The 27500-nt window shown below is 46.3% G+C and overlaps 1 protein-coding gene across 2 annotated transcripts in view; it reads left to right on the top strand.

Annotated features, from left to right (window-relative positions):
• The window catches only part of abca1b (ATP-binding cassette, sub-family A (ABC1), member 1B), a 66001-nt gene that overhangs the window by 24008 nt on the left and 14493 nt on the right, over positions 1-27500 (top strand). The window contains exons 9-37 of one of the 2 annotated variants that reach the window (XM_067598279.1): positions 248-488; positions 9559-9698; positions 9785-9901; positions 11205-11399; positions 12571-12776; positions 13949-14125; positions 14219-14441; positions 15835-16056; positions 16138-16342; positions 17251-17364; positions 17522-17696; positions 18185-18316; positions 18416-18693; positions 18774-18994; positions 20150-20207; positions 20307-20557; positions 20644-20695; positions 21105-21230; positions 21461-21609; positions 21696-21820; positions 22033-22131; positions 23320-23509; positions 23818-23912; positions 23998-24030; positions 24108-24213; positions 24500-24574; positions 25339-25508; positions 26215-26392; positions 26483-26598. In XM_067598279.1, the coding sequence (XP_067454380.1) occupies positions 248-488; positions 9559-9698; positions 9785-9901; positions 11205-11399; positions 12571-12776; positions 13949-14125; positions 14219-14441; positions 15835-16056; positions 16138-16342; positions 17251-17364; positions 17522-17696; positions 18185-18316; positions 18416-18693; positions 18774-18994; positions 20150-20207; positions 20307-20557; positions 20644-20695; positions 21105-21230; positions 21461-21609; positions 21696-21820; positions 22033-22131; positions 23320-23509; positions 23818-23912; positions 23998-24030; positions 24108-24213; positions 24500-24574; positions 25339-25508; positions 26215-26392; positions 26483-26598 (4469 nt within the window). Of the gene's footprint in view, positions 1-247; positions 489-9558; positions 9699-9784; positions 9902-11204; positions 11400-12570; positions 12777-13948; positions 14126-14218; positions 14442-15834; positions 16057-16137; positions 16343-17250; positions 17365-17521; positions 17697-18184; positions 18317-18415; positions 18694-18773; positions 18995-20149; positions 20226-20306; positions 20558-20643; positions 20696-21104; positions 21231-21460; positions 21610-21695; positions 21821-22032; positions 22132-23319; positions 23510-23817; positions 23913-23997; positions 24031-24107; positions 24214-24499; positions 24575-25338; positions 25509-26214; positions 26393-26482; positions 26599-27500 lie in introns of both variants that reach the window. The other variant, XM_067598278.1, reaches the window with a different exon arrangement.

Here is a 27500-nt window from a genome sequence, read left to right as displayed (position 1 = left end):
TGTGTGTGTGTGTGTGTGGATCTGTTGATTATTTTCTTCTTAATCTTTGTTAAAATATTCAGTTTAATGTGACGCTGAATGATGTTTATTATCATGAATGACAAAGACAATCTTTAAATCTCCAGCTGTGAGCAGTTATCATATAAATACATGATATACGATACACATCATCTCAAATGATAAATGGTTACAGCATGTACATGTGTAGTCTGACCAGTCTGACCAGTCCTCTCGGTCTGTGCTCCAGTTGGCCGGAATGAAGAGCTGGATCAACCTGAGGAACGAGATCCTCTTCCTGACGCACAACGCCACGTCGTCGCCCAGCGCCATGTACCAGGCCGTGTCCAGGATCGTGTGCGGTCACCCTGAAGGTGGCGGCCTGCAGATCAAATCCCTCAACTGGTACGAGGACAGCAACTACAAGGCCCTGTTCGGAAACCACAACAGCAGCGAGGACGAGCCCACATCGCTCTACGACAACTCGTCCAGTGAGTTTACTCGTCCACAGCCAACACATTCACAGGAAGAGAGTTAGTGTTTGTTTCCATCTGCTGCCGTCAGCAGCAGCTGACTGCTCTACTGTCCGCTCTACTGTCCGCTCTACTGTCCTCTCTACTGTCTGCTCTACTGTCCTCTCTACTGTCCGCTTTACTGTCCTCTCTACTGTCTGCTCTACTGTCCGCTCTACTGTCTGCTCTACTGTCTGCTCTACTGTCTGCTCTACTGTCTGCTCTACTGTCTGCTCTACTGTCTGCTCTACTGTCCTCTCTGCTGTCTGCTCTACTGTCTGCTCTACTGTCCTCTCTACTGTCCGCTCTACTGTCCTCTCTACTGTCTGCTCTACTGTCTGCTCTACTGTCTGCTCTACTGTCCTCTCTGCTGTCTGCTCTACTGTCTGCTCTGCTGTCTGCTCTACTGTCCTCTCTGCTGTCTGCTCTACTGTCCTCTCTGCTGTCTGCTCTACTGTCTGCTCTACTGTCCTCTCTACTGTCCGCTCTACTGTCCTCTCTGCTGTCTGCTCTACTGTCTGCTCTACTGTCCTCTCTACTGTCCTCTCTACTGTCTGCTCTACTGTCCTCTCTGCTGTCTGCTCTACTGTCTGCTCTACTGTCTGCTCTACTGTCCTCTCTGCTGTCTGCTCTACTGTCTGCTCTACTGTCCTCTCTACTGTCCGCTCTGCTGTCCGCTCTACTGTCTGCTCTACTGTCTGCTCTACTGTCTGCTCTACTGTGCGCTCTACTGTCCTCTCTACTGTCTGCTCTACTGTCCGCTCTACTGTCCTCTCTACTGTCCGCTCTACTGTCCGCTCTACTGTCCGCTCTGCTGTCCGCTCTACTGTCTGCTCTACTGTCTGCTCTACTGTCCTCTCTGCTGTCCGCTCTACTGTCCGCTCTACTGTCCGCTCTACTGTCCGCTCTACTGTCTGCTCTGCTGTCCGCTCTACTGTCCGCTCTGCTGTCCGCTCTACTGTCCGCTCTACTGTCTGCTCTACTGTCTGCTCTACTGTCCGCTCTGCTGTCCGCTCTACTGTCTGCTCTACTGTCTGCTCTACTGTCTGCTCTACTGTGCGCTCTACTGTCCTCTCTACTGTCTGCTCTACTGTCCGCTCTACTGTCCTCTCTACTGTCCGCTCTACTGTCCGCTCTACTGTCCGCTCTGCTGTCCGCTCTACTGTCTGCTCTACTGTCTGCTCTACTGTCCTCTCTGCTGTCCGCTCTACTGTCCGCTCTACTGTCCGCTCTACTGTCTGCTCTGCTGTCCGCTCTACTGTCCGCTCTACTGTCTGCTCTGCTGTCCGCTCTACTGTCCGCTCTGCTGTCCGCTCTGCTGTCCGCTCTACTGTCTGCTCTACTGTCTGCTCTACTGTCCTCTCTGCTGTCCGCTCTACTGTCCGCTCTACTGTCCGCTCTACTGTCCGCTCTACTGTCTGCTCTGCTGTCTGCTCTACTGTCCGCTCTACTGTCCGCTCTACTGTCCGCTCTACTGTCCGCTCTACTGTCCGCTCTACTGTCTGCTCTACTGTCTGCTCTACTGTCCTCTCTACTGTCCGCTCTGCTGTCCGCTCTACTGTCCGCTCTACTGTCTGCTCTGCTGTCCGCTCTGCTGTCTGCTCTGCTGTCCGCTCTACTGTCCTCTCTACTGTCCGCTCTACTGTCCGCTCTGCTGTCCGCTCTACTGTCCGCTCTGCTGTCTGCTCTACTGTCTGCTCTACTGTCCTCTCTGCTGTCCGCTCTACTGTCCTCTCTGCTGTCCGCTCTACTGTCCGCTCTACTGTCCTCTCTGCTGTCCGCTCTGCTGTCTGCTCTACTGTCTGCTCTACTGTCCTCTCTGCTGTCTGCTCTACTGTCTGCTCTACTGTCCTCTCTACTGTCCTCTCTACTGTCCTCTCTGCTGTCTGCTCTACTGTCTGCTCTACTGTCTGCTCTACTGTCCTCTCTGCTGTCTGCTCTACTGTCTGCTCTACTGTCCTCTCTACTGTCCTCTCTACTGTCCTCTCTGCTGTCTGCTCTACTGTCTGCTCTACTGTCCTCTCTACTGTCCTCTCTACTGTCTGCTCTACTGTCTGCTCTACTGTCCTCTCTACTGTCTGCTCTACTGTCTGCTCTACTGTCTGCTCTGCTGTCTGCTCTGCTGTCTGCTCTGCTGTCTGCTCTACTGTCTGCTCTACTGTCCTCTCTACTGTCTGCTCTACTGTCTGCTCTACTGTCTGCTCTACTGTCCTCTCTACTGTCTGCTCTACTGTCCTCTCTACTGTCTGCTCTACTGTCTGCTCTACTGTCCGCTCTACTGTCTGCTCTACTGTCTGCTCTACTGTCTGCTCTACTGTCCTCTCTACTGTCTGCTCTACTGTCCTCTCTACTGTCTGCTCTACTGTCTGCTCTACTGTCTGCTCTACTGTCTGCTCTACTGTCTGCTCTACTGTCCTCTCTACTGTCTGCTCTACTGTCTGCTCTACTGTCCTCTCTACTGTCTGCTCTACTGTCTGCTCTACTGTCTGCTCTACTGTCTGCTCTACTGTCTGCTCTACTGTCCTCTCTACTGTCTGCTCTACTGTCCTCTCTACTGTCTGCTCTACTGTCTGCTCTACTGTCCGCTCTACTGTCCGCTCTACTGTCTGCTCTACTGTCTGCTCTACTGTCTGCTCTGCTGTCTGCTCTACTGTCCTCTCTACTGTCCGCTCTACTGTCTGCTCTACTGTCTGCTCTACTGTCTGCTCTACTGTCCTCTCTGCTGTCCTCTCTGCTGTCTGCTCTACTGTCTGCTCTACTGTCCTCTCTACTGTCCTCTCTGCTGTCTGCTCTACTGTCTGCTCTACTGTCCTCTCTACTGTCTGCTCTGCTGTCTGCTCTACTGTCTGCTCTACTGTCTGCTCTACTGTCCTCTCTGCTGTCCTCTCTGCTGTCTGCTCTATTGTCTGCTCTACTGTCCTCTCTACTGTCCTCTCTACTGTCTGCTCTACTGTCTGCTCTGCTGTCTGCTCTGCTGTCTGCTCTACTGTCCTCTCTACTGTCTGCTCTACTGTCTGCTCTGCTGTCTGCTCTACTGTCTGCTCTACTGTCCTCTCTACTGTCCTCTCTACTGTCTGCTCTGCTGTCTGCTCTACTGTCTGCTCTACTGTCCTCTCTACTGTCCTCTCTACTGTCTGCTCTGCTGTCTGCTCTACTGTCCTCTCTACTGTCTGCTCTACTGTCTGCTCTGCTGTCTGCTCTACTGTCTGCTCTACTGTCCTCTCTACTGTCCTCTCTACTGTCTGCTCTGCTGTCTGCTCTACTGTCCTCTCTACTGTCTGCTCTACTGTCCGCTCTGCTGTCCGCTCTACTGTCTGCTCTACTGTCCGCTCTACTGTCTGCTCTACTGACTGCTCTGCTGTCTGCTCTACTGTCCTCTCTGCTATCTGCTCTACTGTCCTCTCTACTGTCTGCTCTACTGTCCTCTCTGCTGTCTGCTCTACTGTCCTCTCTACTGTCTGCTCTACTGTCTGCTCTACTGTCCTCTCTACTGTCCTCTCTACTGTCCTCTCTGCTGTCTGCTCTACTGTCTGCTCTACTGTCCTCTCTACTGTCTGCTCTACTGTCTGCTCTACTGTCTGCTCTACTGTCTGCTCTGCTGTCTGCTCTACTGTCTGCTCTACTGTCCTCTCTACTGTCTGCTCTACTGTCTGCTCTGCTGTCTGCTCTACTGTCTGCTCTGCTGTCTGCTCTACTGTCTGCTCTGCTGTCTGCTCTACTGTCCTCTCTGCTGTCTGCTCTACTGTCCTCTCTACTGTCTGCTCTACTGTCCTCTCTGCTGTCTGCTCTACTGTCTGCTCTGCTGTCTGCTCTACTGTCTGCTCTACTGTCTGCTCTACTGTCTGCTCTACTGTCCGCTCTACTGTCTGCTCTACTGTCTGCTCTACTGTCTGCTCTACTGTCTGCTCTGCTGTCTGCTCTACTGTCTGCTCTACTGTCCTCTCTGCTGTCTGCTCTACTGTCTGCTCTGCTGTCTGCTCTACTGTCCTCTCTGCTGTCTGCTCTACTGTCTGCTCTACTGTCTGCTCTGCTGTCTGCTCTACTGTCTGCTCTACTGTCTGCTCTACTGTCCTCTCTACTGTCTGCTCTACTGTCTGCTCTACTGTCTGCTCTACTGTCCTCTCTGCTGTCTGCTCTACTGTCTGCTCTGCTGTCTGCTCTACTGTCTGCTCTACTGTCTGCTCTACTGTCTGCTCTACTGTCTGCTCTACTGTCCTCTCTGCTGTCTGCTCTACTGTCTGCTCTACTGTCCTCTCTGCTGTCTGCTCTACTGTCTGCTCTGCTGTCTGCTCTACTGTCCTCTCTGCTGTCTGCTCTACTGTCCTCTCTACTGTCTGCTCTACTGTCTGCTCTACTGTCCTCTCTACTGTCCGCTCTACTGTCTGCTCTACTGTCCGCTCTACTGTCTGCTCTACTGTCCGCTCTACTGTCCTCTCTACTGTCTGCTCTACTGTCCTCTCTACTGTCCTCTCTACTGTCTGCTCTACTGTCCGCTCTGCTGTCCTCTCTACTGTCTGCTCTACTGTCCTCTCTACTGTCTGCTCTACTGTCCTCTCTACTGTCCTCTCTACTGTCTGCTCTACTGTCCTCTCTACTGTCCTCTCTACTGTCCGCTCTACTGTCTGCTCTACTGTCTGCTCTACTGTCCTCTCTACTGTCTGCTCTACTGTCTGCTCTACTGTCCTCTCTACTGTCTGCTCTACTGTCTGCTCTACTGTCCTCTCTACTGTCCGCTCTACTGTCTGCTCTACTGTCTGCTCTACTGTCCTCTCTACTGTCTGCTCTACTGTCCTCTCTACTGTCCTCTCTACTGTCCTCTCTACTGTCCGCTCTACTGTCTGCTCTACTGTCCTCTCTACTGTCTGCTCTACTGTCCTCTCTACTGTCCTCTCTACTGTCCTCTCTACTGTCCTCTCTACTGTCTGCTCTACTGTCCTCTCTACTGTCCTCTCTACTGTCCTCTCTACTGTCTGCTCTACTGTCCGCTCTACTGTCCTCTCTACTGTCTGCTCTACTGTCTGCTCTACTGTCCTCTCTACTGTCTGCTCTACTGTCTGCTCTACTGTCCTCTCTACTGTCCTCTCTACTGTCCTCTCTACTGTCTGCTCTACTGTCCTCTCTACTGTCCTCTCTGCTGTCTGCTCTACTGTCTGCTCTACTGTCCGCTCTACTGTCCTCTCTACTGTCTGCTCTACTGTCCTCTCTACTGTCCTCTCTACTGTCTGCTCTACTGTCCGCTCTGCTGTCCTCTCTACTGTCTGCTCTACTGTCCTCTCTACTGTCCTCTCTACTGTCTGCTCTACTGTCCGCTCTACTGTCCTCTCTACTGTCTGCTCTACTGTCCTCTCTACTGTCCTCTCTACTGTCTGCTCTACTGTCCTCTCTACTGTCCTCTCTACTGTCTGCTCTACTGTCCTCTCTACTGTCCTCTCTACTGTCCTCTCTGCTGTCTGCTCTACTGTCCTCTCTACTGTCCTCTCTACTGTCCTCTCTACTGTCTGCTCTACTGTCCTCTCTACTGTCCTCTCTACTGTCCGCTCTACTGTCTGCTCTACTGTCCGCTCTACTGTCCTCTCTACTGTCTGCTCTACTGTCCTCTCTACTGTCCTCTCTACTGTCTGCTCTACTGTCCGCTCTGCTGTCCTCTCTACTGTCTGCTCTACTGTCCTCTCTACTGTCCTCTCTACTGTCTGCTCTACTGTCCGCTCTACTGTCCTCTCTACTGTCTGCTCTACTGTCCTCTCTACTGTCCTCTCTACTGTCTGCTCTACTGTCCTCTCTACTGTCCTCTCTACTGTCCACTCTACTGTCTGCTCTACTGTCTGCTCTACTGTCCTCTCTACTGTCCGCTCTACTGTCCTCTCTACTGTCCTCTCTACTGTCCACTCTACTGTCTGCTCTGCTGTCTGCTCTACTGTCCTCTCTACTGTCTGCTCTACTGTCCTCTCTACTGTCCGCTCTACTGTCTGCTCTACTGTCCTCTCTACTGTCTGCTCTACTGTCCTCTCTACTGTCTGCTCTACTGTCTGCTCTACTGTCCTCTCTACTGTCCTCTCTGCTGTCTGCTCTACTGTCCTCTCTACTGTCCTCTCTACTGTCCTCTCTACTGTCTGCTCTACTGTCCTCTCTACTGTCCTCTCTGCTGTCTGCTCTACTGTCTGCTCTACTGTCTGCTCTACTGTCCTCTCTACTGTCCACTCTACTGTCTGCTCTACTGTCCTCTCTACTGTCCTCTCTACTGTCTGCTCTACTGTCCTCTCTACTGTCCTCTCTACTGTCCTCTCTACTGTCTGCTCTACTGTCCGCTCTACTGTCCTCTCTACTGTCTGCTCTACTGTCTGCTCTACTGTCCTCTCTACTGTCCTCTCTGCTGTCTGCTCTACTGTCCTCTCTACTGTCCTCTCTACTGTCCTCTCTACTGTCTGCTCTACTGTCCTCTCTACTGTCCTCTCTGCTGTCTGCTCTACTGTCTGCTCTACTGTCTGCTCTACTGTCCTCTCTACTGTCCGCTCTACTGTCTGCTCTACTGTCTGCTCTACTGTCCTCTCTACTGTCTGCTCTACTGTCTGCTCTACTGTCCTCTCTACTGTCTGCTCTACTGTCTGCTCTACTGTCCTCTCTACTGTCCGCTCTACTGTCTGCTCTACTGTCTGCTCTACTGTCCTCTCTACTGTCCTCTCTACTGTCCTCTCTACTGTCCGCTCTACTGTCTGCTCTACTGTCTGCTCTACTGTCCTCTCTACTGTCCTCTCTACTGTCCTCTCTACTGTCCTCTCTACTGTCTGCTCTACTGTCCTCTCTACTGTCCTCTCTACTGTCCTCTCTACTGTCTGCTCTACTGTCCGCTCTACTGTCCTCTCTACTGTCTGCTCTACTGTCTGCTCTACTGTCCTCTCTACTGTCCTCTCTGCTGTCTGCTCTACTGTCCTCTCTACTGTCCTCTCTACTGTCCTCTCTACTGTCTGCTCTACTGTCCTCTCTACTGTCCTCTCTGCTGTCTGCTCTACTGTCTGCTCTACTGTCCGCTCTACTGTCCTCTCTACTGTCTGCTCTACTGTCCTCTCTACTGTCTGCTCTACTGTCCTCTCTACTGTCTGCTCTACTGTCCGCTCTACTGTCCTCTCTACTGTCTGCTCTACTGTCCTCTCTACTGTCCTCTCTACTGTCTGCTCTACTGTCCGCTCTGCTGTCCTCTCTACTGTCTGCTCTACTGTCCTCTCTACTGTCCTCTCTACTGTCTGCTCTACTGTCCGCTCTACTGTCCTCTCTACTGTCTGCTCTACTGTCCTCTCTACTGTCCTCTCTACTGTCTGCTCTACTGTCCTCTCTACTGTCCTCTCTACTGTCTGCTCTACTGTCCTCTCTACTGTCCTCTCTACTGTCCTCTCTGCTGTCTGCTCTACTGTCCTCTCTACTGTCCTCTCTACTGTCCTCTCTGCTGTCTGCTCTACTGTCTGCTCTACTGTCCTCTCTACTGTCCTCTCTACTGTCCGCTCTACTGTCTGCTCTACTGTCCTCTCTACTGTCTGCTCTACTGTCCTCTCTACTGTCTGCTCTACTGTCCGCTCTACTGTCTGCTCTACTGTCCGCTCTACTGTCCTCTCTACTGTCTGCTCTACTGTCCTCTCTACTGTCCTCTCTACTGTCTGCTCTACTGTCCGCTCTGCTGTCCTCTCTACTGTCTGCTCTACTGTCCTCTCTACTGTCCTCTCTACTGTCTGCTCTACTGTCCGCTCTACTGTCCTCTCTACTGTCTGCTCTACTGTCCTCTCTACTGTCCTCTCTACTGTCTGCTCTACTGTCCTCTCTACTGTCCTCTCTACTGTCCTCTCTACTGTCCACTCTACTGTCTGCTCTACTGTCTGCTCTACTGTCCTCTCTACTGTCTGCTCTACTGTCCTCTCTACTGTCCGCTCTACTGTCTGCTCTACTGTCCTCTCTACTGTCTGCTCTACTGTCCTCTCTACTGTCCTCTCTACTGTCCTCTCTACTGTCTGCTCTACTGTCCTCTCTACTGTCCTCTCTACTGTCCTCTCTACTGTCTGCTCTACTGTCCGCTCTACTGTCCTCTCTGCTGTCTGCTCTACTGTCCTCTCTACTGTCCTCTCTACTGTCCTCTCTACTGTCTGCTCTACTGTCCTCTCTACTGTCCTCTCTGCTGTCTGCTCTACTGTCTGCTCTACTGTCTGCTCTACTGTCCTCTCTACTGTCCTCTCTGCTGTCTGCTCTACTGTCTGCTCTACTGTCTGCTCTACTGTCCGCTCTACTGTCCTCTCTACTGTCCTCTCTACTGTCTGCTCTACTGTCCTCTCTACTGTCCTCTCTACTGTCTGCTCTACTGTCCTCTCTACTGTCCGCTCTACTGTCTGCTCTACTGTCTGCTCTACTGTCCGCTCTACTGTCCGCTCTGTCTCTTCATGGCACAATGTCATGAACTTCACTCACTTTAACTAAAGTTCAGAAAAACACTCAGTCTGCACTTTACTCATCTATGATTCATAGTCAGCATACAGATCTGTCAAATACAAAACAAGGAAACTTACTCACAAATTACCCGAAAGCCGTAGTGTAGTTCACACCCTGGTTACCACAGTCAAGTTTGATTCAAATATACAGATCAAATTAGAACTGAATTTAAATAATAATGATATTTATTGATAGAGCACTTCCACATTACAAAGTGCTTCACGAAAGCAGCAAAATAAACATCAAATCATGAAATCATTAAGTTAAAAAAACAGATAAAAACCAGTTTAGTGTAGAAATAAAAAACAGTTAAAATAAAATGCAAACTGCTGTTGTGTGAATATTAGCAGATAAACAGCAGGTGGCGCTAATTCTCCGGTTGGTGTCGTTAAAGAAGAAGAAACAACGAGATGATTCATCCACTAACTCTGTTTTCTTTTTATCCATGAAAACAACTTTTACATCTCAGACAGCAGCAAACGTGTGTGTGTGTGTTTCTGACGGTGTTAAATGTGAATAAAGCAGCCGGCTGAGGCTTGATGCTGAGGAACCTTCAGTACTGACATGCTGTGTGTTCCTGCAGCTCCGTACTGTAACAGCCTGGTGAAGAACATGGACTCCAACCCGATGTCCCGGATGATCTGGCAGGCTCTGAAGCCGCTGCTGATGGGGAAGATCCTGTACACCCCCCACACCCCGGCCACGCAGAGGGTCATCCACGAGGTACTGACATCACTTCCTGTTTGTCTGACCGCGTCCCGCTGTGTTTCAGTCTGTCTGACCTGTACCTGTATCTGCGGTGCGTTCAGGTGAACCGGACGTTCCAGGAGCTCGGTGTGTTCAGGGACCTGGGAGGGATGTGGGAGGAGATGAGACCCAAAGTGTGGAACTTCATGGAGAACAGCGAGCAGATGGACCTGATCAGGGTAACCTTCCTCCTCCTCCTCCTCACCTCCTCTGTCATATCTTCATAAAGTTTTATTTATGACTTAAACAGTATTTACAAGCTTCTCAGAATCACTCAGAGGAATCTCGCTGAGAGTTAACTCAGAACTAAAAACATGAAGTGTATATATATAAAACATCTCTCTGAATGTCTGTCTGACAGGTCAGGACTCAGCTCACAGTTCCTCAGTTTAGAAAGTTCAGAAGATGCTTTCACTACTCGTTCAAAAAGTAGGAACAAAGTGCGTCGCTCTGATCGTTTTTGGGCAGCTGGGAGTGATTTCCTGCTCTGAGAAACCTGCTGTTTAGTTCTGACTGTGAACTCATCACGATATTACCAACAGTTTATTCTTCACAGACACTGAAAGTTAGACATGATGTTGTCACCCAACTCTGTTCTTCTTCTGTAGTTTTCTTCAGCTTTTAATCACTTGATATCTATAAACGTCACAGTGACACAGTAGAAATGATCTCTAGTCGGTCCCTCCAGGAAGTTTTCACAATATTTGCAACAGTTTCAATTTTACTAAATTACAGCAACTTTTCCTCATGAAATGTTCAAACCAGCAGCTGCTTGTGGTTTGGACCAATCGTGGCGTTTGTTGTGGTGGTAACTGACGTCATTCAGGTGGAAGATGAACAAATCTCACCTGCCGACAAACACGATGCCAAAGATGAGCAAAACTATTCCCAAATGTTCCCAAATGTTCCCAGATGAGGTTTGATTCAGTGAGTCAGGAGACATAATCTGCCTCAAACATCAACATCAAACTAGATTTATTTTAATAACATTATTGATGATTTTATTTGCTGCTGATGTTGAGCTGAAAGTTTATTTAATAAAGGTTATAAATGGAACCTTGAGTCCTCATGGTTCTCATGTTCAGCTGAACTATAGTCGTTACATACGACTCTTCACTGGCAGCAGTTTAAATAAATCACATTATTTTACTTTGACATTTTATTGCAGAAAGAGACAAAACATCACAAACTGAGTCACAGTTTTGAGAAAAGCTGCTGAAAATCAAACATTTTTGCCTCAATAATCATAAAAACACTCAGTTATACCTGCAGGGAGTGAAATATAGAGTACAGTGTTTGGCAGAGAAATTAAGATTTCGTTTAAATACTTGATGCATGAACATGAACGTGAGGTTCTGGAGGATAATCAGCTGCTGTCGTTACCTCAGATTAAGGTTTCAGGAAACTGAACATTCAGTCTTTTCTCTGGAGTTTGATGGTGGATAATAAAGTTTCTGACTCTCCTTCCTGTGTGTCCTGCAGACGCTGCTGAGGAACAACGTCACCGCCAGATTCTTCCACGCTCAGCTGGCCGACACCGACTGGACCGTGGCCGACGTCTCCAACTTCCTGTCCAAGAAGGCGCAGGACCAGCAGCCGCCGGGCAGCGCCCTCACCTGGAGGGAGGTGTTCAACGAGACCGACCAGGCCATCATGAGCATCTCTCGCTTCATGGAGGTCAGTGTCACCTGAAAACCCTCCAACCCAACGTTTCCACTGAGAAACTTTTAGTTCAAGGCTCTAAAATTTACACAAAAGCTGACGAGATGAAGTGTTTTATCCTCACGTTTAACACCAGAGCGGCTAAATTCAACCTCAACACCAAGTCTGAACTCAGAATAAGATCCATAAATGTGTTAAACACAAAACTGCAAAAAAAAAAAAAGTTTTTTGTTCAATTATAATGAAAGAAATTTAATTCCAAACAAAACCAACAACGTTTCTCTCTGTTCTCTCTTAAAATACTTATTGATTCATTATATAATATAATATGATATAATTCAATATCAGTTTTTTGTACCTGGATTAAAATCCATTATGCCAGATTTTGTCCACATCTGTTACATCTCAGGTCAAAGGTCAGAGATTAACCACACACATAGATTCAATTATCATTTTTTCCCTTCTTTTCAATATTCTTTCAATGAATCAATCAATTTCTCTATTTGTCCTGAGGGGTGATTGATTGTGTAAAATATCAATATAAAAATATCAAAGCAAAGAAAGAAACAGTTTCAATATAAATATGTAAACTAGTTATTTCATCAATGCTGATTATTTTCTCCTTTGAATTATTAAATGTTGATCAAACAACCTACATTTATCACTGTTTCCAATTCATGTTCTATCTATCAACTAAGATCTCATCAATTAATCAATTAATCAACTAATCATTGTAGCTCTGCTATATATGATGTAAATTATTGAGTTGTGCAGGAAAAATAATTCCCATTTTATTCTTTTTAAGTACAAACTGGTTTTTGTGGCTCATGAGGACATTTTAGAATGATATCAACCAATCAATCAATCAAACTTTATTAGTACAGCAGCTTTCATACAGCAGATCAAAGTGCTTCACAGATGACTGACAGGTGATAATAAGATAAATGTAGACAGTAAAACTGTCTGAGACTAAGCTATATTATTATTAATGATAATACTACAACGACTACTACTAATAATAATAGTGATAGAACAGAGTGAAATAATAAAAAGTAGATAAAATAAGTGAATAAATAAAGAACATGGTGTCTATAAATGATTGTTAATCAGCAGTCAAACTCTGATCAGGGTCACATGTTCAGTACCAGCTGTGTGCGTGTCACATGACCTGACCTCTGTGTGTTAGTGTGTGAACCTGGACAAACTGGAGCCGGTGTCCAGTGAGGAGCGACTGGTGAACCAGTCCATGGTGCTGCTGGAGGACAGGAAGTTCTGGGCCGGGATCGTCTTCCCGGACGTCGCCGCCAACGCCACCGAGCTGCCGGCCAAACTCAACTACAAGATCCGCATGGACATCGACAACGTGGAGCGGACCAATAAGATCAAAGACGCGTAGGGACACACACACACACACACACACACACACACACACACACACACACACACACACACACACACACACACACACACACACACACACACACACAGATGAAAGACCTCAACAAAGATGTGTGTTTACAGTCATTGTGTGGCTGAAGAGTTTCTACCAGCAGTGGAAGAAGTATATATGAAAAACACTACTACAGTAAAAGTACATAAGTATTATGAGCTTGATGTAGTTAAAGTATTGCAGTAAAAGTACATAAGTATTATGAGCTTGATGTAGTTAAAGTATTGCAGTAAAAGTACATAAGTATTATGAGCTTGATGTAGTTAAAGTATTGCAGTAAAAGTACATAAGTATTATGAGCTTGATGTAGTTAAAGTATTGCAGTAAAAGTAGTGGTTTGGTCCCTCTGACTGATATATTATTATATATGACATCATTAGATTATTAATAGTGAAGCATCAGTGTTAGAGCAGCATGTTACTGTTGTAGCTGCTGGAGGTGGAGCTAGTTTACACTACTTTATATACAGTTAGCTAGTTTAGTCCAGTGGTTCCCAACCTAGGGGTCGGGCCCCTCCAAAGGGTCAGCAGATAAATCTGAGGGGTGGTGAGATGATTAATGGGAGAGGAAAGAAGAAAAAACAAAGTTCTGATACACAAATCTGTTTTCAGTTTTTTTGGACTTTTTCTCTAATCTTTGATTTTTGCTGAAATATTGGATCATTTGAACATTTATTGAAATGAAAGCATGTGAGAAGTTTAGAGGGAAAAATCACTATTTGGTGGAGCTGTTAACAACTCATAGACATGTGAAATGTGACCCCGACTACACACTGCTTTTTGTAAGACGTCAAAAGCCAAAAAGGTTGGAAACCACTGGTTTCATCTTTAACAATGTGTTGTATTTTAAAAGCTTGTTATATTATCCATTGTGTCAAATCTTCATCTGAAAAGTAACTAAAGCTGTCAAATAAATGTAGTGGAGTAGAAAGTACAATATTTCCCTCTGAAATGTAGAAAGTAGCATCACATGGAAATACTAAAGTAAAGTACAAGTACCTCAAACTTCAGTACAGTACTTGAGTAAATGTACTTTCCACTGCTGCTGATGGTATTCATATTGCAGTTTTCTCTTCATTCTTCAAACTAACAGGACTTGAATGTTGTGTCTGCAGGTACTGGGACCCGGGTCCTCGTGCCGACCCGTTTGAGGACATGCGGTACATCTGGGGCGGTTTCTCCTACCTGCAGGACGTTATTGAGCAAGGCATCATCAGGGCAGTGACGGGCACCAAGGAGAAGACGGGCGTCTACATCCAGCAGATGCCGTACCCGTGTTACGTAGACGACATGTAAGAATATTCACAGCGTCTCAGCTGCTCTGTGTTTGTATTTCAGAGTCAATGACTCGTCGTCTTCATGTCTTCTGTCTGTCTGGGTCTCAGCTTCCTGCGGGTGATGAGCCGCTCTATGCCTCTCTTCATGACTCTGGCCTGGATGTACTCGGTGGCGATCATCCTGAAGAGCGTGGTGTACGAGAAGGAGGCTCGGCTGAAGGAGACCATGAGGATCATGGGATTGGACAACGGCATCCTGTGGTTCAGCTGGTTCATCAGCAGCCTGATTCCTCTGCTGATCAGCGCCGCCCTGCTGGTTCTGCTGCTCAAGGTGATATCATAAAATATGAAAATATTCCAGAAAAATATGATATAATCACTTTGTATATTCTCAGGCTGCCAGTTCTGTTTACGTAGAAGATTTTATAGCTGGCAGAAGAAAAACCAGAAGGGATCAATATCCTCTAAAATATTTATTGATGCAACAAAAAACAGTTTTTTTCTTCTTTTAAAATTGTTCAGAACAGATTAGTCAGAGGCAGCTTTTCTTTAGTGGGTCTGGACGCTGAGGGCAGGTTAAGAATTAGGACGATTAGATATCAAACAGGACAATAAATTAAAATTACTATAAATACAACTGATCAATAAGACAAATCAAGTCTATCAATAAAGCTAAAAAGCCTGTTTAAGAAAAATTCTTGAAAAGAAAAAAGGAAACTAAACACTGTTGTTGGTTAACAGTAGTTTTCTCACATTCAGTCCCTGACCTGGCACATCCAGGCTGCCGTAGTCAATCAATCAATCAATCAATCAATTTTTATTTATATAGCGCCGTATCACAACAAAAGTCATCTCAAGGCACTTTTCACATAGAGCAGGTCAAGACCGTACTCTTTAATTTACAGAGACCCAACAGTTCCCCCATGAGCAGCACTTGGCGACAGCGGGAAGGAAAAACTCCCCTTTAACGGGTAGAAACCTCAAGCAGACCCCGGCTCTTGGTGGGCGGCCATCTGCTTTGACCGGTTGGGTTGAGAGAGAGAAAGAGAGAGGAAAAGGGGGAGGGGGGACAGAAGAACAACAATCATAACAACAACAACAAGTATAAGCATCAATAGACAGGGAAGGATGCCATCAGGACTGTGAAGGACTGCGAAGGCTCGGCCCAGAACCCAGGGTTTCCTGTGAGATGAGAAAGCACAAAAAACTCTGTGGAAGAAGCAAAGTTAGTGACATGCATTGATGTTACATGAAAGCATACAGATGGAGAGGAGGAGGAGGAGAGAGGAGGAGAGAGGTGCATCATGGGAAGTCCCATGATGCACTGAGCTGACTCTGACACATGTTACAGGCTTCATATGATGTGATGTCACATCATGTGATGGTTCAGAAACCTCGAGCAGGTTAACAGTCTGTAGACGGCGAAGTCTGTCCGTGATGAACTGGACAGCTGACGCAGCATGTCGACAATATTTATTATAAACAAACTTAAACACACAAAACGTCTCACTGATTGTTTTAAAATCATTTCTGTTATTAATCTGATGACTGACCTCCACCTGACCTCCACCTGACCTCCACCTGACCTCCACCTGACCTCCACCTGACCTCCCCTGACCTGCACCTGACCTCCACCTGACCTCCACCTGACCTCCCCTGACCTGCACCTGACCTCCACCCGACCTCCATCTGACCTCCATCTTACCTCGTTGTGCCCCCTTTAGAAGGGGAACCTGCTGCCCTACAGTGACCCCGGCGTGGTCTTCCTCTTCCTGGGATCCTTCGCCGTGGTAACCATCATGCAGTGTTTCCTCCTCAGCACGGCGTTCGCCCGCGCTAACCTGGCCGCCGCCTGCGGAGGAATCATCTACTTCACGCTCTACCTGCCCTACGTGCTCTGCGTCGCCTGGCAGGACTACATTGGCTTCGGAGCCAAAGTCTTCGCTGTAAGCCTGTCGTCATTTCACACGTTACGATGCTGTGTTCCTATTGGACAGAGTGAGTCACATGTCTTCCTTCTCCCGCAGAGCCTCCTGTCCCCCGTGGCGTTCGGGTTCGGCTGCGAGTACTTCGCTCTGTTCGAGGAGCAGGGCGTCGGCATCCAGTGGAAGAACCTGGTGTCGAGTCCGCTGGAGGAGGACGACTTCAGCCTTCGCACCGCCATCATCATCATGTACTTTGACTCCTTCCTGTATGGAGTCCTCACCTGGTACATCGAGGCCGTGTTTCCAGGTGAGAACTGACATCTTCTCTATCAATCAGTTTGATCAGCTGATCACAGATACACGATCGGTTAAATGTGCCGACAGGTTCAACTTTACACGGTAAAATGTCCCAGAAACTGCAGATCTGACTCATTTTACACATTTAAAGGATTATTACGAAAAATGTTTGTGTTTATTTTGATAAATGCTGATCAGCTGAAATATTGATTTAAACTTAAAACTCTTAAACGTTGAAAGTTTTATCAGCTGTAAAAATCCACAAATAATGTTGCTCATTTAAACATCTTCACTCTGATAAATCTGTTCTCATTAACGTCATTAAATGTTTTAAACAAAGCAGAAATCTCAACCTGCTCATGTTTTTAATCGTATGTAGTCATAAACACACAGCAGAACATCTTAGTAACACCTGAAGTCTTTATGATGCAGCTACTGAAGAGATGATAATCTAATAGTTCTTCTGATTATCTGAGATCCAACCAACACGCTGACAAAGCCGACCAATCACAGCAGCTGGTTTGGAGGATATATCTCTGGATCTGCTGATTAGAAACCTCAGCAGCTCATAGTGTTAATTAAAGCTGAAACTATTAGTCAATTAATCAATTAGTCAACTGATGAAAAATCAACCAGCGTATAATTGATTTTTCTAATTTCTTAAGGAAACAACATTATTTCTGGTTCAGCTATGTGAATATTTTGTGCTTTTCTTGTGTTTTTGGACTGTTGGTCGGATGGAAAAAGACTTTTGAATTTATTTATTTGTTGGTTGAAGCAAAGAGAAGAAATTTTCAAGTTCTTCTTTTCAACCCTTATTTCCCACAGAAATGTTTTTTTTTCTTTTAGAGTCATTTAAACGTCATTAAATGTGTAAATTCCAGTGAATTTTAATAAAACATGTTTGCTGTGTGTCAGGTCAGTACGGGATTCCTCGGCCCTGGTATTTCCCCTTCACCAAGTCCTACTGGTTGGGAGAGAAAGACGGAAAGTCCAACAAAGTCCCTCTGAGCCGGAAAAGAAACCCGGGAGGTGAGAGTGCAGCTACACAGAGTGGCCACAGGGGGGCGCCACAGAAACACTATCTGTAACTAGAGATCAAAGGGGAAATAACTCCAGCTGTTGAGTTTTTATATCAGTGTAATCAGCTTCCAGAGCAGCGCAGTAAGTGTGTCTTCACTGTTCCCAGCGGTGTGTATGGAGGAGGAGCCGGCTCACCTGGAGCCCGGCGTCTACATCGAGAACCTGGTGAAGGTGTACCGCCACGGGAAGAAGCTGGCAGTGGACGGACTGACACTCGGCTTCTACGAGGGACAGATCACCTCCTTCCTGGGACACAACGGAGCCGGAAAGACCACGACCATGTGAGTGAAGGACCCGGTCCGCCAGAGACAGATCCGTAGTGCTTTCTGGTCTCTTTAGTCCTCTATGACTGAATATCTTGTGGACACAACAAGACATTTGAGGACTGTAGGAAACACTGAACAACATGTTTCACCATTTCTGACAATGACTAATTGATTAATGTAGAAAATAACTGACAGATTAATTGATAGTGAAAATAATCATCAGTTGCAGCTCTACTGCAGGTACAAAAACAGGAATAAGCAGATGTACGTTATAAAAACAGATGAAAGTAAAGGTAACAAAGGTACAGAAACATAGAACAGACTCAAAGAAAGGTTCAAGTACAGAAAAAGTTACAGGTACAGGTGAGCAACAGACGCAGGTACAAACACCGATACTGAGAGGAGGCAGATATACAGAAAGAGATTCATGCACAGAAACAGGAACAGACACAAGTAGAGATACAGTACAAATCCACAGAGCTAAACGTGTTTGTTCCCTGCAGGTCGATCCTGACCGGCCTGTTCCCCCCTACGTCGGGCACCGCCTACATCATGGGCCGAGACATCCGGACGGAGCTGAGCACCATCCGCCAGAGTCTAGGAGTCTGTCCTCAGCACAACGTCCTCTTCAGCATGTGAGTCTGCTGGACTCCTTCAGTCCACCTTTATTTATTTCAGAGTCTTCCTCCAGCTCATGGTGTGACCTTGTTGCCGTGTTGTGGCGCCCCCTGCAGGCTGACGGTGGAGGAGCACATCTGGTTCTACGCTCGGCTCAAAGGTTTGTCGGAGGAGCAGGTGAAAGGTGAGATCGAGCAGATCCTGCAGGACACCGGCCTGCCGCACAAACGCAGCTCCAGGACCAGCACGCTGTCGGGCGGCATGCAGAGAAAGCTGTCTGTGGCTCTGGCTTTCGTCGGGGGGTCAAAGGTCGTGATCCTGGACGAGCCCACGGCCGGAGTCGACCCTTACGCCCGCAGAGGGATCTGGGATCTGCTGCTGAACTACAGACAGGGTAAGTCTCTCTGATTGGTCAGTTTCATCACTGATATCGGCCGCTGTGTGCTCGTGTTTAACGTCCTGTTCATCTGTCAGGTCGGACCATCATCCTGTCCACTCACCACATGGACGAGGCGGACATCCTGGGAGACCGCATCGCCATCATCTCCCACGGCAAGCTGTGCTGCGTCGGCTCCTCTCTGTACCTGAAGAACCAGCTGGGGACCGGATACTACCTGACGCTGGTGAAGAAGGAGCCGGAGCCGTCGCTCAGCTCCCGCAGGAACTCCGCCAGCACCGCGTCCTTCACCAAGAAGGTACCAACCGCCTACTGACACACCTACATCACTGACACCTACTGACACACCTACAGCACTGACACCTACTGACACACTTACAGCACTGACACCTACTGACACACTTACAGCACTGACACCTACTGACACGCCTACATCACTGACACCTACTGACACACTTACATCACTGACACCTACTGACACACTTACATCACTGACACCTACTGACACACCTACAGCACTGACACCTACTGACACGCCTACATCACTGACACCTACTGACACGCCTACATCACTGACACCTACTGACACGCCTACAGCACTGACACCTACTGTCACGCCTACATCACTGACACCTACTGACACACTTACAGCACTGACACCTACTGACACACCTACATCACTGACACCTACTGACACACCTACATCACTGACACCTATTGACACACCTACATCACTGACACCTACTGACACACCTACATCACTGACACCTACTGACACGCCTACATCACTGACACCTACTGACACACCTACATCACTGACACTTACTGACACACTTACATCACTGACGCCTACTGACACACCTACATCACTGACACTTACTGACACACTTACATCACTGACACCTACTGACACACCTACATCACTGACACCTACTGACACACTTACATCACTGACACCTATTGACACACCTACATCACTGACACTTACTGACACACTTACATCACTGACGCCTACTGACACACCTACATCACTGACACCTACTGACACACTTACATCACTGACACCTACTGACACACCTACATCACTGACACCTACTGACACACTTACATCACTGACACCTACTGACACACCTACATCACTGACACCTACTGACACACTTACAGCACTGACACCTACTGACACACCTACATCACTGACACCTACTGACACACTTACAGCACTGACACCTACTGACACACCTACATCACTGACACCTACTGACACACCTACATCACTGACACCTACTGACACACCTACATCACTGACACCTACTGACACACCTACATCACTGACACCTACTGACACACCTACATCACTGACAGTTGTTTCAGTCAGGGAATGAGCTGTCATTGATCACCTGGTTATGTAGTAATGATTGATTTATTGATCGGTTATTGTGCTCTGGTGTTTCAGGAGGAGGAGAACGCTTCGGTCAGCAGCAGTGACGCCGGACTCGGCAGCGAACATGAAAGTGAGGCTGCCACCATCGGTGAGCTCTCTGTTCCTGCAGAGCGTTTGATTTGTTCACCTTCAGATGAATCTAACGTGTGTCTCTCGTCTCCGTCCTCAGAGAACGGGCCCGCGGCGTCCATCTGTGACGTCCCCTTCGTCCCGACGGACGTGTCCCTCGTTTCCGCGCTGATCCTGCGTCACGTCCCCGCCGCCCGCCCGGTGGAGGACCTGGGACACGAGCTCACCTACGTCCTGCCCTACAGCGCCGCCAAGGACGGAGCCTTCGTGGCGCTTTTCAAAGATCTAGACGATAAGCTGCCCGACCTCGGCATCTCCAGCTACGGAGTGTCTGACACCACGCTGGAGGAGGTACGGGGGGGAGGAGGCTTCACAGAGCAAAGATGACGTCATGAAGAGACGACATAAATAAACATAATAATGTTTTGTTTTTGTAGATTTTCCTGAAAGTGGCTGAAGATAACGGAGTCGACACTGAAGTGCCCTCAGGTGAGGAGTGACCTCTGACCTCTGACTGTTCATCACAAACACTATTATTGGTATCGGATAGATAGAAAGAGACAGATACATGTTTATTGTCCTGCTTTCATAGTGTGTTATATGTTGTACATACAACATTCATTACATACATGTAGACACACAGATGTTTTTCCATCTTTGTCCTTTTTGTTTCCATCTGTCAACATTTATGAAGAAGAAATATTAGAAAATAAGAAACTAACAAACTCAAAAATTTAATTATACAAAGACACAAATCAATAAAAGGAAGCAGGCGAAAATATCCAGTTGTAAATCAATTAACCCTAGTGTGTGTGTGTGTGTGTGTGTGTGTGTGTGTGTGTGTGTGTGTGTGTGTGTGTGTGTGTGTGTGTGTGTGTGTGTGTGTGTGTGTGTTCAGATGGTACACTTCCTGTCCGGCGGCGGAGGAGGACTCACGCCTTCGGAGGAGGAGACCATCAGAGCTGCCTGAAACCTTTAACTGAAGACGACAGCAACGACTGCAACGAGTCGGACGGAGACCCAGGTACACACACACACACACACACACACACACACACACACACACACACTGGACCAGGTACACACACACACACACACTGAGGATGTGCTGGTATTAAATCAACACGTCTCGTTTCCTGAAGCTGAAACAGAAACGACTCCACTCTGTGATCAGCTGATTTTATTCTCTGTATTTTGAAGCTTTGTTGGAAGAAATTATGAAAAAAACATCAAAAACTCTGTTGTGACCCTCAGAGTGCCGTGAGACGGACTGGCTCACCTGTTCTGATGGGAAAGGATCGTACCAGGTGGGGGGGTGGAGCCTGATGAGGCAGCAGTTCGTGGCTCTCATGTGGAAACGCTTCCTGTACGCTCGCCGCTCCAGGAAGGGCTTCTTCGCTCAGGTACGCCGCGCTCTGCCGCCACCATCGACGTCTGAAATGATTTCTGTCTTTTAGGGTTTTTTTAAAACGTGCTGTTTGGTTTTCAGATTGTTCTTCCTGCCGTGTTCGTCTGCATCGCTCTCGTCTTCAGTCTCATCGTCCCCCCGTTTGGAAAATATCCCAGTTTGGAGCTGCAGCCCTGGATGTACGAGGACCAGGTCACCTTCATTAGGTACAGACCTGCACAACACACACAACATATCATAAATAATGTAACGATAACGATATAATGACAGTCTGACATGTCAGACTTCATTCACATACAGAGCTCACACTTCTATCATCAGATGACATGATCAATACTAATGTAAAGAGTGTGTGTGTGTGTGTGTGTGTGTGTGTGTGTGTGTGTGTGTGTGTGTGTGTGTGTGTGTGTGTTGTCAGTGACGACGCTCCCGGAGACGCCAACATGCAGAAGTTACTGAACGCTCTGCAGGACACTCCGGGCTTCGGGACTCGCTGCATGGACGGACATCCTATACCGTAAGAACAACGACTCAACATAGTTACTGATGTTTCTGATTGGTTCAACACTGAGTCACATGATGAAATTTACCAACACACAGCTGCTCATTTTACACACAAACACAACAACTCACGTGTCAATCAGACACACTGAGATAAAAACACAACAACAGGCAGCACATGAGGATCTTTATTACATCACTGTTGTATTGTGTTTATGTAGTTTTAATGGTTGATAGTGTATAAATGTGTATATTGTGTTGATGTAGTTTAATGGTTGATAGTGTATAAATGTGTATATTGTGTTTATATGTAGTTTAATAGTTGATAGTGTATAAATGTGTATATTGTGTTTATGTAGTTTAATGGTTGATAGTGTATAAATGTGTTTATTGTGTTTATATGTAGTTTAATGGTTGATAGTATATAAATGTGTATATTGTGTTTATATGTAGTTTAATGGTTGATAGTGTATAAATGTGTATATTGTGTTTATATGTAGTTTAATGGTTGATAGTGTATAAATGTGTATATAGTGTAAATACAGTCAGATGTGTAGCTCTCTATAGAACGTACTACAGTGTATCTACAGGAACGAGTCATAGAAACGCAGCAGGAAGCTTTGGTCTTGTGTTTTGGTTGAATATAGATGTATTTCAGTATGAATACATGTTAGTGTTTGAACATAAACTGAAGAGTTTGGAAGTGAGGATGTAAACATGTCAAATGTTTTGTTGCTTGTTTGTGTTTGAAGTGAGAAAAGTATTGAGGACATTTGAAGGCTGTAGTCACTGAATGCTTTCTGTGTGAAAACTATGCAAATGTGTCACAGTTTGATCCTGAATTGTTGCTGTTGAAGAGTTTGAACATGTGGACTCAGTATTGATCCCTGCAGGGAACCGATCAGAAACTAAACTGTAATCAATGAAGCAGAATATTCTGCTTTTCTTCACTGGAATCCTGAAATCAGATTTCAGTTCATCATCTTTAAGTTCTGCCGACACAAACGCAGGATGGTTCTGACACTTCTTGTCTTTTTTAAAGTGCAGCACTGTTTTCTGTAACAGTTCGTCCAGAATCTCTGAGTCATGTGACCAGATTTCAGAGACCTGGTGAGCTGAAACAACAGTCGGAGACTTTGAAGATGCATTCAGTGATCCGTCAGTTGATGAATTTGTCAGTCACATGTCTCTCTGTCGTCCTCAGAGACGCTCCGTGTACGATGGGCGACGAGGACTGGCACACCCCAGGAGTCCCCGAGAGCGTCCAGCAGCTCTTCAGCTCTGGGAACTGGACCATGGAGGATCCGTCTCCCGCTTGCTTCTGCAGCTGTGACGGCAAGAAGAAGATGCTGCCGGACTGTCCTGCGGGAGCCGGAGGACTGCCGCCACCTGAGGTGAGACCCCCGAGGACCCGGACGCAGATCTGCGTTAAAAAACACAAAATGTCTGTTTGATGTTTTGTTGCTTCACACTCAGAACAGCTGAACAACAAACAACAAACAGACCGTCACTCGTACTTCGTTCTGATTTTCTTTTGAAACTCTGTCTGGAGTTGAACATGTTGCATTTCTGGAACTGTTTACTGTTCACCTGGTTAAACACCTGCATGTGACGCAGGAAGTGACATCACAGCTGCCTGCGCAGTGTCAGACGGGACGTGAACATTAAATATAATAAATAAGTTGTTGTTGTTGTTGTTCAGATGAAGCTGAGCGCCACCGACACTCTGCAGAACCTGACAGGAAGAAACATCTCAGACTACCTGGTGAAAACCTACGCTCAGATCATCGGCAAGAGGTGAAACACACCTGGAAACAAAACACCTCAACAGCACAAACATGTTTGTCACTCACTAAAACTTCTGAAATGTTTGTTTCCACAGTTTGAAGAACAAAGTCTGGGTCAATGAATTCAGGTGCGCCTCTTTCTTCATCCTCACTGATCAATTAAACTCTGTCAGGACGTTTTCTGATCCGGTTGTTCTGTCTGCAGGTACGGCGGCTTCTCATTGGGCGCCAGGAGCACTCAGGTCCTCCCACCAGCCAATGAGATCGACGACGCCATCGAACGAGTCAGAAAGATCTTTGAACTACAGAAGGTGAGTTTCACAGACGAAAGCAGACAGATCTAAAGATGAAATGTTTAGAGATGAAAATATTCATTGATTAGTTGACAGAAAATTAACCTGCAGCTACTTTGATTATAGATTCATCATTTAAATACATCATCAGCTTATGTGACAGTAAATAGACTGTTGATTTCTTCACAATTTTCTGACATTTTATAGTTGAATCAAGCGATTAATGAAGAAAGTAATCAATAATGAAAGTAGTTGTGAGTTGCAGCCCTACGAATGTTAGATGTGACTGTTGTGTTTGTTGCAGGGAGCTGCTGCAGATCGATTCCTGGACAGTCTGTCGGGTTTCATCAACGGTCTGGACACAAAGAACAACGTCAAGGTGAGAAAACTGCTGCAGAGAAACTTCTTTAATTTTCCTTTATTGTAAAAACACGACGTGTAACTGGAAGAGCAGAAGAACCTGCATCATACAGAAACACTGTTTAACATTATAAAAATACTGTATAAGAGAGTAAATACAGAAATATGAGTTGACTCTGCAGGAACTAAATATCTCTATTTCAAGCTGTTTGACAAGAAAATCTAATTAAATTAAAAAAATGTAGAGCTGCAACGATCAATCAACTGACAGAAAATCAATCACCTACTATTTTGATAATTGATTAATTAATCGCTTTGAGTCATTTTTAGGAAGAAAAAGTCCAAATTCTGTGATTCCAGCTTCTTAAATGTGAATATGTTCTGGTTTCTTTAGTCTCTCTGACCGTAAACTGAATGTTAAACAGTTACAGAGATTGGAGGACGTCACCTTGGGCTTTGGGAAACAAAACCATTTTTGCATATTTTATAGACTAAACGACTAATTGATTATTTGAGAAAATAATCAATAACGGAAATAATCGTTGCAGCTCCAGAAAGTTCAGAGAGCGGTAAAATGTTGATGTTCGTTAAGTCTTCAGCTAATGAAACATGGTCCAAGAGTTCAGAACATTTTCTTCCAGACGGTCTCAGTTTATATGAATAATATAAATATAATAATATAAATAATTGAAGTTTATATGAATGAACAGTTTTTATGAATCATGTAAACAGATTGATTCCTGGTGAATAAATGATGATTAAAAGATGATGTGATGTGTTTAGATCTGGTTCAATAACAAAGGCTGGCACAGTATCGGAGCGTTCATCAACGTGATGAATAACGGCATCCTGAGAGCAAACCTGCCTGAAGGAAAAGACCCCAGCAAGTACGGCATCAGCGCCTTCAACCACCCGCTGAACCTGACCAAGGAGCAGCTGTCCCAGGTGGCACTGTGAGTGCACACACCTGAACACACCTGAGACACACCTGAGACACACCTGAGACACACCTGACACACCTGAGACACACCTGACACATCTGCGACACACCTGACACACCTGAGACACACCTGAACACACCTGAGACACCTGAACACACCTGAACACACCTGACACACCTGAACACACCTGAGACACACCTGAACACACCTGAGACACACCTGACACACATCTGCGACACACCTGACACACCTGACACACACCTGAACACACCTGACACATCTGACACACCTGACGCACCTGAGACACACTTGACACACCTGAGACACACCTGAACACATCTGACACACCTAAGACACACCTGAACACACCTGACACACCTGAGACACACCTGAACACACCTGACACACCTGACACACCTGCGACACACCTGAACACACCTGAGACACACCTGAGACACACCTGAACACACCTGACACACCTGACACACCTGAACACACCTGAGACACACCTGAACACACCTGATGCACCTGAACACACCTGAACACACCTGACACACCTGAGACACACCTGACACACCTGACACACCTGAGACACACCTGACACACCTGACACACCACTGTGGGACTGTTAGTTTGAGGTAAAGGATGATATGTGATCAAAGAAGGTAACAAATCAAATGTAGTGTTAAATATTCCCGTCTTATTTACTCGTCTCCAGGGTGACGACCTCTGTGGACGTGCTGGTGTCCATCTGTGTCATCTTCGCCATGTCCTTCGTCCCGGCCAGCTTCGTGGTCTTCCTGATCCAGGAGCGCGTCAGTAAAGCCAAACACATGCATTTCATCAGCGGAGTGCAGCCGCTGCTCTACTGGGTGGCCAACTTCGTCTGGGACATGGTGAGACAGGAAACAAACGCACCCTCTGACCACCAGCTGTTTCCTGTGTGTGTGTCAGTGTTACTGAGGTGTGTTTCTGTCTCTCTGCAGTGTAACTACATCGTCCCGGCAACGCTGGTCATCATCATCTTCATCTGTTTCCAACAAAAAGCCTACGTCTCCTCCACCAACCTGCCGGTGCTCGCCCTGCTGCTGCTGCTCTACGGGTACCAAACTACACCAAACTACACCACAACACCAAACTACACCACAACACCAAACTACACCACAACACCAAACTACAACAAACTACACTTAACTACACCAAACTACACCAAACTACACCACAACACCAAACTACACCAAACTACACCATAACACCAAACTACACCACAACACCAAACTACACCAAACTACATCAAAATACACTAAACTACACCAAACTACGTCAAACTACACCAAACTACACCACACCAAACTACACCAAACTACATCAAACTACACCAAACTACACCACAACACCAAACTACACCAAACTACATCAAAATACACTAAACTACACCAAACTACATCAAACTACACCAAACTACACCACACCAAACTACACCAAACTACATCAAACTACACCAAACTACACCACAACACCAAACTACACCAAACTACATCAAAATACACTAAACTACACCACAACACCAAACTACATCACAACACCAAACTACACCAAACTACACCACAACACCAAACTACATCACAACACCAAACTACACCAAACTACATCACAACACCAAACTACACCAAACTACACCAAACTACATCAAAATACACTAAACTACACCACAACACCAAACTACACCAAACTACATCAAAATACACTAAACCACACCACAACACCAAACTACACCAAACTACATCAAAATACACTAAACCACACCACAACACCAAACTACACCAAACTACATCAAAATACACCAAACTACATCAAACTACACCAACCTACATCAAAATACACTAAACTACACCAAACTACATCAAACTACACCGAACTACACCACAACACCAAACTACAACAAACTACACTTAACTACACCAAACTACACTTAACTACACCAAACTGCACCAAACTACATCA

The sequence above is a fragment of the Thunnus thynnus genome, chromosome 9 (assembly GCF_963924715.1).
Source record: "Thunnus thynnus chromosome 9, fThuThy2.1, whole genome shotgun sequence".
Taxonomy (NCBI): Eukaryota; Metazoa; Chordata; class Actinopteri; order Scombriformes; family Scombridae; genus Thunnus; species Thunnus thynnus.
Note: the sequence above shows the minus strand (reverse complement) of the source record. Positions and strands in the feature narration are given on the sequence as shown.